Source organism: Peromyscus californicus, unplaced genomic scaffold (genome assembly GCF_007827085.1).
Source record: "Peromyscus californicus insignis strain IS unplaced genomic scaffold, ASM782708v3 Scaffold_4__1_contigs__length_199733344, whole genome shotgun sequence".
Taxonomy (NCBI): Eukaryota; Metazoa; Chordata; class Mammalia; order Rodentia; family Cricetidae; genus Peromyscus; species Peromyscus californicus.
The window spans coordinates 152,639,831-152,652,420 of NW_026294562.1; the positions used below are offsets into that span (position 1 = coordinate 152,639,831).

The 12,590-nt window shown below is 48.0% G+C and overlaps 1 protein-coding gene across 1 annotated transcript in view; it reads right to left on the reverse strand.

Moving 5' to 3' along the window:
- The window catches only part of Nav2 (neuron navigator 2), a 367,113-nt gene that overhangs the window by 150,172 nt on the left and 204,351 nt on the right, over window positions 1–12,590 (reverse strand). The window contains 3 exon segments of the mRNA XM_052762814.1: window positions 2,794–2,906; window positions 7,431–8,403; window positions 8,406–8,504. Coding sequence (XP_052618774.1) covers window positions 2,794–2,906; window positions 7,431–8,403; window positions 8,406–8,504 — 1,185 coding nt within the window.

Below are 12,590 nucleotides of genomic sequence, written 5' to 3' on the forward strand. Positions count from 1 at the left end.
ACTCCCTCTCTGGCCTCTGCAGGCACCAGGAATGCATATGGTACACAGACATACATACAGGCAAAAACACTCATGCACAAAGAAATCAGAAACAGGAAAAAAAAGTCTTTTCCTTCTTGCAGCAACTTCAAGGAGAGCTGAGAAGATCAGACACTCACAAGGGTCTTTAAATGCCTGCAACTCTTCAAGGGATGGACAATACCTTAAAAGAAATCTCCCTACAGAAAATCAAACATGTGACAGTAGCAAGTAGGATTTACATTAGACACTGAGTAGAACTTCCAACCACTATTTTTAATGGAACAATTGTCATCTAAGAAATGTCATAGAATTAAGTGTCACTCCTGAGATAGGTCCCAAGTTCCTTGGCCTGGCAGTGGGTGTGACTGGAGTGTAGAGGTAGAGATATGGCAACCACATGATTATTACAGAAGAAATTTACTAGTGTAGAATATCTAATCTGGAAGTATAGTTCTTTTTAATTTTCCACTTCCTTTAATCCAGAGCAATCTGAAAGATATTTTTCTCTTATCTGAACTGTGCTCAAACCAGCCAAATCTTTAAAGTACATAGAGGGGTGTGTGTGTGTGTGTGTGTGTGTGTGTGTGTGTGTGTGTGTGTACATGCATGCATGTGTGTATACACATGCTAGAATATACATATGAGACTTTCAACTCCGGATCCTTCTGCTTTTACCCCTCAAGTGATGGAATAACAGGTATGTACCACTGACTGGGTTTATGTGGTGTAGGGAATCAAACCTAGGGCTTCATGAATGCTTGGCTGAGCTCAGTCTCTAGACCCACAGTGAAAGTCTATCCTACCTTCTCCTAAGTGCCTTAGAGGAATGTGATTGCATCATCCCTATAAGCTGTCAATCTCTTTCATTACAGGTTAGCCACATTTATTATTAAGACTGCTTCAAAGGTACCACAGCTTTGGATCACTCTGGGTGCAGTAGTGAGGCTCAGATTTCCAAATTACCTCCATTAATTAACTCCATCTCACCATAAAACCCCTTTAAAAATAGGGGTGGGAATGAGGCCTGAGAAATGTCTCAGCAGTAAAAAGCACCGGCTGCTCTTCCAAAGGACACAGGCTGTTTCCAGCACCTACACGGCAGCTCACAACCAGCTGTGACTCCAGTTCCAGGAGATCAAGTGCCCTCTTCTGGACTCCACAGGCACCAGACACACACGTGGCACACAGACATATATGCAGACGAAACATGCACATTAAAATATATTTTAAAAAAGAATGATAGTTCATATATAGGGTGGTGAGGGGCTCATAGGCAGGACACACCCAAGGTGAATTCTAACTCTTCTGATTTTCTTCTTTCCCTTTATAATGTGACATTGTGGTTGGGGTGGACAGATCAGTGGACAAAGTGCTCGCTGTACAAGTGTAAAGACCTGAGTTCAGACCCCACAAACTCACATAAAAGCCAAGTCTATTATCCCAGCACTTGAGAGGCAGAGGCAGGGGATCCCCAGGCAAGCTGGCTAGCTAGACCAGCTAGAGTCAATTGGTGAGTTCTGAGTTCAGTGGGAGACCCCATCTCAACAAGTAAAATAGCAGAAGATCAAGAGAGGTGCCTGATATCAACTTCAGGCCTCCACCTACGTGCCCCTGCACACACCTGTGCCCACACACATGCAAACATACATGCACACCACACATGTACACACACAAAGAATGTAATGGTACATCAACAAATTACCATGAAATTATTCTTGGGACAACTAGATGTTGTGTTTTGTGTGCATTTATGATGGATGTATGTGCACATTCGTGTGCCTGTTGTAGGTACATATGCACGTGTGTGCACATGGACATTCATTCAGATGTGTTACGTGTCCTCCTCAATCACTCCCCACCTTACTTTTCTGAAGCAGGGTCTCTCCCTGAACCTTCAGCTCACTGGTTCAGCTAGGCTGTCTGGCCAGCGAGTCCCAGGGATCCGCAAGTCTCCATCTTCCCAGCATTGCTGCCATACAGCTTTTAAAATGGGAGCTGGGGATTTGAACTTGGGTCCTCATGCTTGGGCATGAAGCACTTTACCCATCGAGCCATCTCCCCAGTCCCTGGACGTTATGTTTTATATACAGCCTTATACCTTATAGTTACTGTCTTGACTACAGTTAGGTATAATTCAGGAATTTTTTTGTTTTGTTTTTGGTAAAGGACATAAGTTGCAATCTATCTGTTAATTTAATGTGTATTTTGCCTACATGTATGTCTGTGTATTACATGCCTGCTAGTGCTCTGGAAGCTGGAAAGTCACCGGACCCCCTGGAACTGGAGTTACAATGGTTGTGAGCCACCAATGGGTGCTGGAAATTGAATCCAGAGCCTCTGGAAAAGCAGTGAGTGCTCTTAACTGCCAAGCTATAGCTCTAGCCCCACATGTTGTCATCTTTCCTGTTAATGGCAAATGATGAGAAGATACTTTTAATTTGGGCTAAACTAAAAACAAATCTACCATTTTAGAGTTCTAAATTTTGTCAAAAAGCAACTTCATATGAAGGCTAAACAATGTGACTCAAAGTTAAGCATTAACACGGTCCAGGGCCCAAATACGAGACGGACTCACAAGTCAGAGATTTAGCTGCAGTTCTGGGGAAGACTGAAGCGGTTGTGAGAGAGAAAAGGAAGGAGAGGGGGGATGTAACTAGTGACAGAGGAAAGCAATTTTGCTCAGCTCCTGCATCGCCGCAGTAGCCTGCCCAGCAGCTGCCTGCACGAGGGGCTTCCTCACCAGCAGTCATACGACCCAGGGCTCACACTCACCAGTGAGTTCCTCCAGAGCAGGCTGTCCACTCTTCGTGTAGTGGCTGGGCTCCATGCTCACACCTGCTGAGCTGGACTCGGCAGTGACATTCCCCTCGGTGTCCGTCTGGGACCTGTACATACAAATCAGAGCAGACGCCATCATCGGGAGGGGAAACCATCCCGTCTGGACTGCTTGCCATGGCCTGCTAGGCAAGCAGCTGTGGTGCAGAGCTGGCCAGCAGACTGACTCTGAATAATTCAACAGCCACACGTGGAGAGAGCAACTGAACTCAGAAAGATGAAATGTTCAAAGACCAAGAGGAGGGTCTGTCATTTCTTGATGGGGACTGACTTCCCAAGTCGGCCTCAGGGTCCAAACCAGACACATGCTGGAGGGTGCTGGGTAGTTTGGACATTCAAACTTAGGTCAAAAAGCAACTGGTAAGTAACCACAGCACCAGCCAGCAAAGCCTAAAGATGACACCACCACCGACAGTCCCTCTTGTCCCACAATCCTCCTGACATGGCTCTTTCTGTAAAGGTGGCGGATCAGGAGTGGGTGCCAAGCAGCTGTGTCTGCCCTCCAGGTTTCTGATTCACAGCTCAGATCTGACATGAAAGGTCTCATTGATCATTATTTCAACACTTGACTGAAATAGGTACTTTCCCAACCCTTCTCCTGTGCCCTTATTTGTCAAGCAAATTGAACCAATGTTTGGTTGACATGGGACGTTTCTGGCCACAACTGCTTTGTCTCAGACCTGTGACATTAGTCTCTTTGCATCTAGGATTGGCTTGATCCAGCCACTTCACTACCAGGGAAAAAATGTGCCCCTCGCCCCCATCTTTGTTGCTGTTGGGGATTAAACCCTGGGGGCTTGTGCATGCATGGCATGTGCTCTAGCATGTGCCAGCATGGGGCAATATCCCCGCCCCCAAGAACATGCCAACAGTGTAGATGTACTGCGGGAGATAAACTGGGGACTTCACCCATTGTTCTTTATTCCTTTTCCCTCCTGCTGAAGCCGTTATTCCCAGTTCCTGTAGCCACCCATTTTAAAGGTCTGTCATTATCCCAGCGCTCTTACTTACCCCACAGCTGGAGTTTGAAGCTCTCATATCTACTTAGAATTTATCAATGCTCTAAAACAGGTCCACTGCCTCTAGCCTAGAGATTATAATTGAAAGGTAGGTAGGTATACAACTAGCCTATAGATGTACTGCTAAATGTTTGCATAGTATATTTAAAAATTAAATTAGTGTTCTCTCTCTCTCTCTCTCTCTCTCTCTCTCTCTCTCTCTCTCTCTCTCACATCTCTCTCTTTCTCAATTGAGGTCTCTCTATGTAGTCCTGGCTGACCTACTCACTAGGTAGACCAGGCTGACCTAGAACTCACAGAGATCCGCCTACCTCTGCCTCCTAAGTGCTGGGATTCAGGGCATGTGCCACCACGCCTGGGAAATTAGCTCACTATTTAATATTTGCGAGATTTTGGGGCTGGAGAGATAGCTCAGCAGTTAAGAGTACATACTGCTCTTGCAGAGGACCCAAGTTCAATGTCCAGCACCCACAAAGAGTGGGTCACAATTGCCTGTAACTCCAGACCCAGGGGAATCTAATGCCTCTGGCCTCCACAGGCATCTGTAATCACATGCACATCTTCTCCAACATATGTATAACTAAAAATAACCTTAAAATTTGGGAGATTTCACACAAGAAACCACCTGGATTTCTCCCTTCATCCAGAAGAAAGAAAGGAAAGAAGGAAGGATCTGGAGCTACTGAGCCCGGTCTTGTAGGGCGCCACCTGCTGGACTGAGCAGTGGCTGCGCCCTCTAGAGGAGCAGGACGCTTGCTGGCGTCTGTTGCATCACTACAGCCCTGTTCTTCTAAACTCAGGTGCGTTCTGCACTGCACCTGCCATCATCCCACACAATGCCAGCAAATCCTGCCTGAAACAGCTGGGCTTGTATTGTATAATGTGAACTGCAGTTCTTTTACTGTACTTGTAAAGGTTTCTGCTTTTAAAAAATGCTTTTTAGATTTATTTATTTTACATGTGTGACATGTAAGGATGTTTTGCCTGCATGTATGTATGTACGTACGTATGTATGTATGTATGTATGTATGTATGTATGTGCACCACACATGTGCAGTGCTCACAGAGGCCAGAAGAAGGCATCAAATCCCCTGGAACTGAAGTTACAGAGAGTTGTAAGCCACCATGTGGGTGCTGTGGACCAAATCCAGGTTCTTTGCAAGAGCGGCCAGTGCTCTAACAGCTGAGCCATTTCTGCGGCACCAAGAATCCTTGACTTAAAGAGCAAGACAGTATGGTCCCTGTAGTAAGACAGACTTGTTTTTTGCTTGTCTGTTGCTTGGTTTTTCAAGACAGGGTTTTTCTCTGTGCAGCCCTAACTGTCCTGGAACTCGCTCTGTAGATCAGGCTGGCCTTGAACTCAAAGATATGCCCATTTCTGCCTCCCAAGTGCTCTGCCACAACACCCAGGGGGCAGGCTTGGTTTTAAACACAGGTTCTTTTAATTACCAGCTCTGTGACTTGGAACAAACTTCCTAGTCTAAGCCTCAGTTGCCCATGTGTAGAATTGGGATTTTTTTTTTTTTTTTTTTTTTGGTTTTTCAAGACAGGGTTTCTCTGTGGAGCTTTGCGCCTTTCCTGGAACTCACTTGGTAGCCCAGGCTGGCCTCGAACTCACAGAGATCCGCCTGGCTCTGCCTCCCGAGTGCTGGGATTAAAGGCGTGCGCCACCACCGCCCGGCCGTGAATTGGGATTTTAAAAGCAATCTAGTTCACAAAACTGAGAAAGCCTCAGGGGAGTAGGATGCAGAAAGCCCTTAGTTGGGTCTCTGTACACACATGGTTCACAAGCAATCACTAGCTGTCCCTGTGGCCAGTGCCTAAGACTACAGTGGGTAACACAGGGCGGGGTGCAGGTCCAATTCCTATTCGGCACTCTTCTTCCCAGTTCTTCACTGGCTCCTCCAAAGAGGACGTCAACATCTGGGAGGTTCCCTTCCTCCTGTTCCTCACACATTAGTCACGAGGAATCTTTCCTCCCATAGAGAACTTTGAAATAATAATAATTAAAAAGGTGAGCGTTTACTTTATAGTCTGCCAAAGAATTCAGTCAAAATAAAGACGGAGTCGCACTGACGGTGATCAAACATTCACATGTTTCAATTTAGCTAGTCAAGAAGCTGTCAAGTAGCCTGAATGGGTTTCACCTCGACACTATGAAGGCTGCTAGGATTGTAACAATCTCACGGGGAGCTGTTCAGTCACCTCCACACTTCAGGGAGCAATTCGTGAGAAGCCGGGCACGCAGCTGCACCAGGACTGTACAGAAAGAAGCCGGGGGCTCTTCTCAGCACCGTTAACTGAGCTGAGGACTCGACTGAATAAAACAGAACAGTCTGCCAATCAAAGGAGACTGCTAGGACTCCCACTGACCGGGGAAGTGGGTGGAGGAGAGTCAACACGGGATGGCTGGGAGCCTGACATCATCCCCTTACCGAAGGGATGCTGGCTTTCTCCTGACATTTCTAGTGGCTGGAAGCATTAGAATTCACAAGAATACAAATAAGGCAGGGAGAGAGGGAGCATCTAATTCTTTAGGAAGTCACACAAATGTAAGAAGCTGAAAGTCTGTGAATGCACACACCTTGGGCTTATGCAAATGCATCTATGTGAACACACATTTGCATTTGGCAATGAATGTGTAATTGTGTCTTACTTGTGTGCAACTGTTGACTCGTAAGTATCGAGTGTATGTACACAGTTGTGTTTCTGGATTTTGGAAAAGAGCTGCGAAGGAAGTGGGTAGAATGTGACATGATCGCTTTGGTATATGCACAGGAATTGGGGGGACCGAGCTGTGAAGTGTAGTCAGGCGCACGATCCCTATCCAGCACAGAGCCAGGGCAAGCTCTGTGAGCCAAGCTCTCAGCTCCCTTCTCAGTAGTACAGGGGCTCCCACGAGCCTGAAGAGCTAGCCACATGCCTAGAGTGCCCATCTTAGCATGGCTGTGCTGTATGGGCAGAGCAGGGTGGGTCTCGGGACAGAACAGCAAGGACCACATAGCACCTGGTTCTGCACAGACTGTTGGAGTTCTACAGATGTCCCAACAGAGACACAGGGCTTCGGAGACAGGAAAAGGTCAGCAAACTTCATCCTAACACAACACTCCTTGTTCTAGAATCTTGTCAGTCTCACTGCCTCCTCCTTCATCTCTTCCCAGAAAGCCCCAGCAGGTAGCAGGGACTGTGAGACTCAGGAAGTTCAAGGCCAATGCCTTAAGAAATCTTACTTACATAGCAGAGTGATCTTAAGTTCACTTAGCATAGGTTGCTCATTTTGGGTGACCCCAAACCCGTCACCCTGCATATTCAGGCCTACATGCTTAAAGTGCTACTGAAACGCCCTGGTCCCCACAGGCCTGGTGAAGCCTCCTTATCCTGGGGTCAGCTCACGGTGTCCACCACCCCAGCACTGTCTTGCTATGGGGGCTGCCCACTTGAGTGCACCAGGATGGAACTACGTGTCACTTGGGCTATTGGCTCACATGTTCCTGAACCTTGTGCCGGCATTGCCTGCAGTCAGGCTCTTTACCCGGGGGACCAGGTGCTGCCTACCTGTACAGGAAAGGTGCAACCGTGGCTGTGTTGGGATGGTTGTATTGCTGCTGAGGCTGAGGTAGCTGAACACTGACGGTATTGCTTCCAGTGGTCTGGGTGGTCCCGACGGAGCCGCTGACAGTCTGGCTGCTGATGCTGTGGTTCAGAGTGGTCCCTCCGGGGCCTTTTCCCTCTGAGGATGCCAAGCTGGAGGAGGAGCTCGAGTGCCTGCTGTCCAGCTGGGGCTTCTGTGGGGGAAGCCCTGAGCTCAGCTTCCCTCGGCTCCGCTCTCCTTCCTTGGGAGGTATGGGGGCACTTGGGGACTTCCCAGGCATGTTCTTCATTCCTGGTTTTGGTATTCCGCTGTGGGATGGAGCCGCGGCCTCCTTCTTGGTGCTGTTGAGCCTCCCACCTTTGGGGATAAAGCTGGCAATCTTGGAGGACTTTTTTGGCATCTCGGTCACAGCCACCCCACTGAGCTCTTCCTTGGGTTCTTCCTTGGGGTCGGGCCTGTCAGTCATGGAGACTCTCTTGGTGAGGTCCTTGCCCTTCTCTTTTTCCTTCTCCTTCTCTTTCTCGCTGCCCTTTGGGGAGCTCTTCTTGTTGGTAAGCGCCCTGCTGAAGGTCCGCTGTGCGATGCCCTTGAGTGCAATCTTGGGGCTGCTGGATGCAGGGCCTGCGGTAGGCAGCGCCCTGCTAGCGGCCTCCAACTCTTCGCTCTCTTCAAAGCTGGGCAGGATCTCCAGTCGTTCACAGCTTGTGTCCCGGGATGCTGAGCCTTCACCCGCCTTGGAGCCCCCTTTACTGTTGAAAAGTTTGAGCTTTTCCAACATGGATTTCTGGTTGTTGGGGGCAGGCTTCCTGGCTTCAGGTGTGGGTCTGGGGGCCTCGGGCCCAGCAGGCTTGACCGAGAGCATGGACGATGTGGCACTATGTTTCACACTGAGGGACTTGCTGCGCCAGGGCTTGGAGGTCATGCTGGGCTGGGGATGGCTGAGGAGCAGTTAACAGGGATGGCAGGGCTGTTCTCCAGGGACGCAGGTACATTTTCGCTCATTCCGGGATGGGAGGAGGCTGAGCTGGCCGATGGCTCTGCAGAGACAGGGAAGGGAAAGGGACCTGAATCCTGTTTGCTGAGCTGCACTGAAGACAGCCATGGCTCCCTGGCCAGTCATTCCCTACCCGCAGGCCCTACAGCCCTATTGCTGGAGGCGTGGACTATCTGTGGTTAAAATGTCAATGTGGTTCATCCTCCCGCCCCCCATCATGCACTGCTCACGTGGCACCTCCCCCAGCCCCACCACATCTTGGTTGTGTCTGTTCTGTAAACACATGCCAATCTTAACAGTAACATGCAGAGCACAACTAAGAATGTAAATAATCTACCGGAACAAGAGAAAATCCTTTACCACCACCACCTAGCACTCCTGTGGTATGCGAGAGGGTAGGGAATAAATACTTTAAATTATTTAACTCAGAATTCCATTTATGCAGACTAGTCAAGAGATCCCCAACTTTGAGGAGACAACTTATCATAGATACTAAAATAAAGTAGAAACCAATAATTTCAAATGAGAAGTAGTTTACCCATAAAAGTTTCTAATTCCTATCAAAACATGTAAGCTTTTTCTATGCTGACCCGTACTGACCCTGTCCTTTCCTTTCTTTCTAGTTATTTATTTGTGATAGGATTCCTATGAGCAGTCCTGACTGTGTAGGAGCTCACCCTATAGACCAGGCTGGCCTCGGACTCAGAGATCCTCCTGCCTCTGCCTCCCGAGTGCTGGGACTAACGGCACGTGCCACCACACCCACCCTAAAGAATTTCACTGTCTTAGCTTGTTCAGGAAAACAGGTGAAGAGGCCAGTGGTTTCTGTCTCTGCATTCACTCGGGAATCCACAGTGGAGAGAAATGAGGAGGTGTTCTCTCCCCTGGACACTTAAAACCCACACCACCCCCAGGTGGGCTTGAACCACCAACCTTTCGGTTAGCAGCCGAGTGCACTGACCAGTTGCACGGTGGAGACCTTATGCTGGCACTTTCAAAGGCTTACAAACAGGGCAGACATTAAAGACCTTCTTTCACTTAAGAACACAGTCTGAGTATGCGGACCCGCCCCCACCCCCAAGCACACACACAAGGCAAGAAAACACAGGTTATCTGAAAGTCAAGGCTTCCCCTCTGGCACTCAATGCATGTTTCCTTGGCCACAGTCTTTCTCAGAAATCTATGAAGATATTTTCATACAAGTGCCAGGACCATTCTGGGAAATGGGGGCTCCCCTACGACTGTTCTGTTACTCACCACAGTGGCCCAGCATCAGAGAGCCCCCAAAACTGCAGCCCCTTCTTCAGACGGAGCTGCCATGATACACCAGTGGCTCCAAGTGCCAGTAGCTGCTAGAGAAAGTGCCCGGAAGACAGAGGAGACACCCTCCCCTGAGCCTGGGGGCCCCCCTAAAGCCTAACCCCATCAACCCTCAAGAGAACACGGTTTGCAAAGTCACAGTGACAGGACTTACCTAGCAGCGGCCACTTTCTCCCACAAGGATTCTCTAGGAGGAATTCTGCAAGCCGAGAGACTGCCCTTCCAATTGTCACAAGTGTTTTCAGTTAAACTGCTCATGTTTCTAATTAACTTTTGTCATCCGCAACTACTCCTGTGCCCAGAAGCCTGGCAGGATTAACGGCTGCTTCCTCAGCCACCACCACCCCCATTCCTAATACCTATGTTCTGCTGCCTTCCAGCAACAGAGTAAACTGTACATAGAGCGGCTTTTGATGATTTAAAAGTCAACGGCTGCTAAGGCTGGGTCAAGGCAGCCCTGTGTGGGGCGTAAGCGCTGGTGGGAGCCGGGCAGCCAGGGAACTGGCTGAGTCTGCCCGCAGCTGCATGGGGAAGCCACAGCTCTGGGTGATCCAAAGCAGACCTCCCAATGTTTTAAAACACATCCATCTTCCTGACTTACTGGGGAATTTGGATTTGGAGGGGAGGGTGCTGCACAACTCCTCTACCAAAACTCACGGGTGTTGCTGGATCTTTTCCTGCGCAGAACCACAGACTGGCTTACAAACCAGTTGAGGAAAGCTCCCCACACCACCAGCCTGTCATAGGGTATCCTTGGCTTGACACCACCCCCACCCTGGAGAGGGTGTCTCGTGGAGATCAGGAGCACAGAACTCAATGTATTGTTAAATGGTGTTCCTGCTTCCTTTACAGGAGAGGAAACTGAGACCAGGCAGGGCTGTTTGTGTCAACATTCACTCATTTAAAATGGAATACCTGGGATATGAACCCAGGTCTCCTGATACAGTACTCTCGAAGACACCACAGTAATGACTTCTATTTACTTATGTGGTTGTTGTTAAAGGCACCGTCTTCTGCATCCCAGGCTGGCTTAAACTTGTTATGTAGCTGAGGATGACCTGCTTCTATGTACCCAGTGTATACTACCTTGGAGCTGGGAAATGAACCTAGGGCTTTGTGCACGCTGGGAAAACTCTCCACCATTTGAGCTCATCCCCAGCCCCACTACCTCCTTGTAAAGAGCACATGCAAACAGCAGTGTCCAATGCCCAGACTGTTTTCCAGACACTGCCTTTCCTCCTGCCTTATTACATATGATGGCAAGATCCATAGTGGGGCCCCTCATCAGGAAGCAGCTGTACCCTGGAAGAGTCTCTGGCTAAAGAAACTAAGTTTCTAAGCCAGGACCATTTTTCCTAGAAAAACTGCTTTTCCTTTTACCTGGGATCTTATCAGAAACCAAGTGAAACATACACCCATCCATCCATCTACTCACCAACACACCCATACCCTTCCATTCGCCCTACTCACCCATCCATCTACTCACCAACATGCCCACACCTTTCCATCCACCTACTCACCCATCTGTTTGTCTACTCACCAACACGCCCACACCTTTCCATCCACCTACTCACCCATCCGTCTGTCTACTCACCAACACTCCCACACCCTACCATCCACTCACTCATCTTTGCACCCATCCTCCATCCAGACACTCAACATGTTCATACCAACATTCACATATTCATCAACACTACACATACACCAAATGCTGTTCCAGGTACTTGGGGCACGTTCACAACCAAACTAAGATCTCCACCTTAATGAACTTCACATCTTAGAAAATGAAAACAGGAAATAACCCATTAATACACCATTGGCAGGAAAATAAGTGTAAAAGAAAAGTAAGGCAGATCTGCAAGAAAGAGAATGGGCTGCAGGGCTTGGAGGTCTCTGTGAGTTCGAGGCCAGCCTTGCCTACATAGTGAGTTCTGGGGTTACACAGTGAGACCCTGTTTTTTAATAAAAGGAAAGAGGATGAACTATTTCTACTATTTTTTCTGGAGTCTTTTCAGTTGTGCTCACATTAAAATCCCAGTGAGTCTTTACGAAGCTTCCTGAGGTCAAGTCATGGCCATTTTTGTTTCACGGGGAACCACACACGCAGCCCTCACCCCTCACAGGCTAAGGTCTTTCACTGTTCCGTGTGGTAATGCATAGGGTGTTTATTTTCAAATAGTCTCTCTCAACAGTTTCTCTATGGTGTTTCCTAATGGAGAAAGCTGTCTGGGGCAAGGCATTGTCAACCTTGTTAATTCAGAAATGCTGGTGTCCCAGGAAAAGAAGCCTGGTGGAGGGAGGGAGGGATGGATGGATTCTCTAAATGAAGAGAGCTCCTCTAATAACTAACAGCTCTTGGTTCCTATTTTTCTCATGTATATGAGCCTCCCCCTTCCTTACAGCAAAGGAATGTAAGGGGAGAACAGGAGAAAAACATACAAGAATGTTCTGGGCATCCTATCCCCCACCGTGACACATGGCCACTGTAGGAAGTGAGTTGCTTTGCACAACCCACAAATGAGCATTTTTGTCCCTTTATATTGCAACTAGACCATGTATAAACGAACATTTCATGTTTTTTAACTGTATATTTAAATTTCAAGTTGACTTAAAATTATGACAGAGAACCACAAACAGTTCACAGATTTTGTTGAAAAATCACACAGGTTTTATGAGCAATACTGGTTGAAGAAACACTATTAAATCAAAAACTACTTATTTTTATATCAAATCTATTCCTTTGACCCAAGTCAGACTGATGTCAAAACTCACAGATCCACTTATGTGTTTGAAGGGCAGGGAGCATACT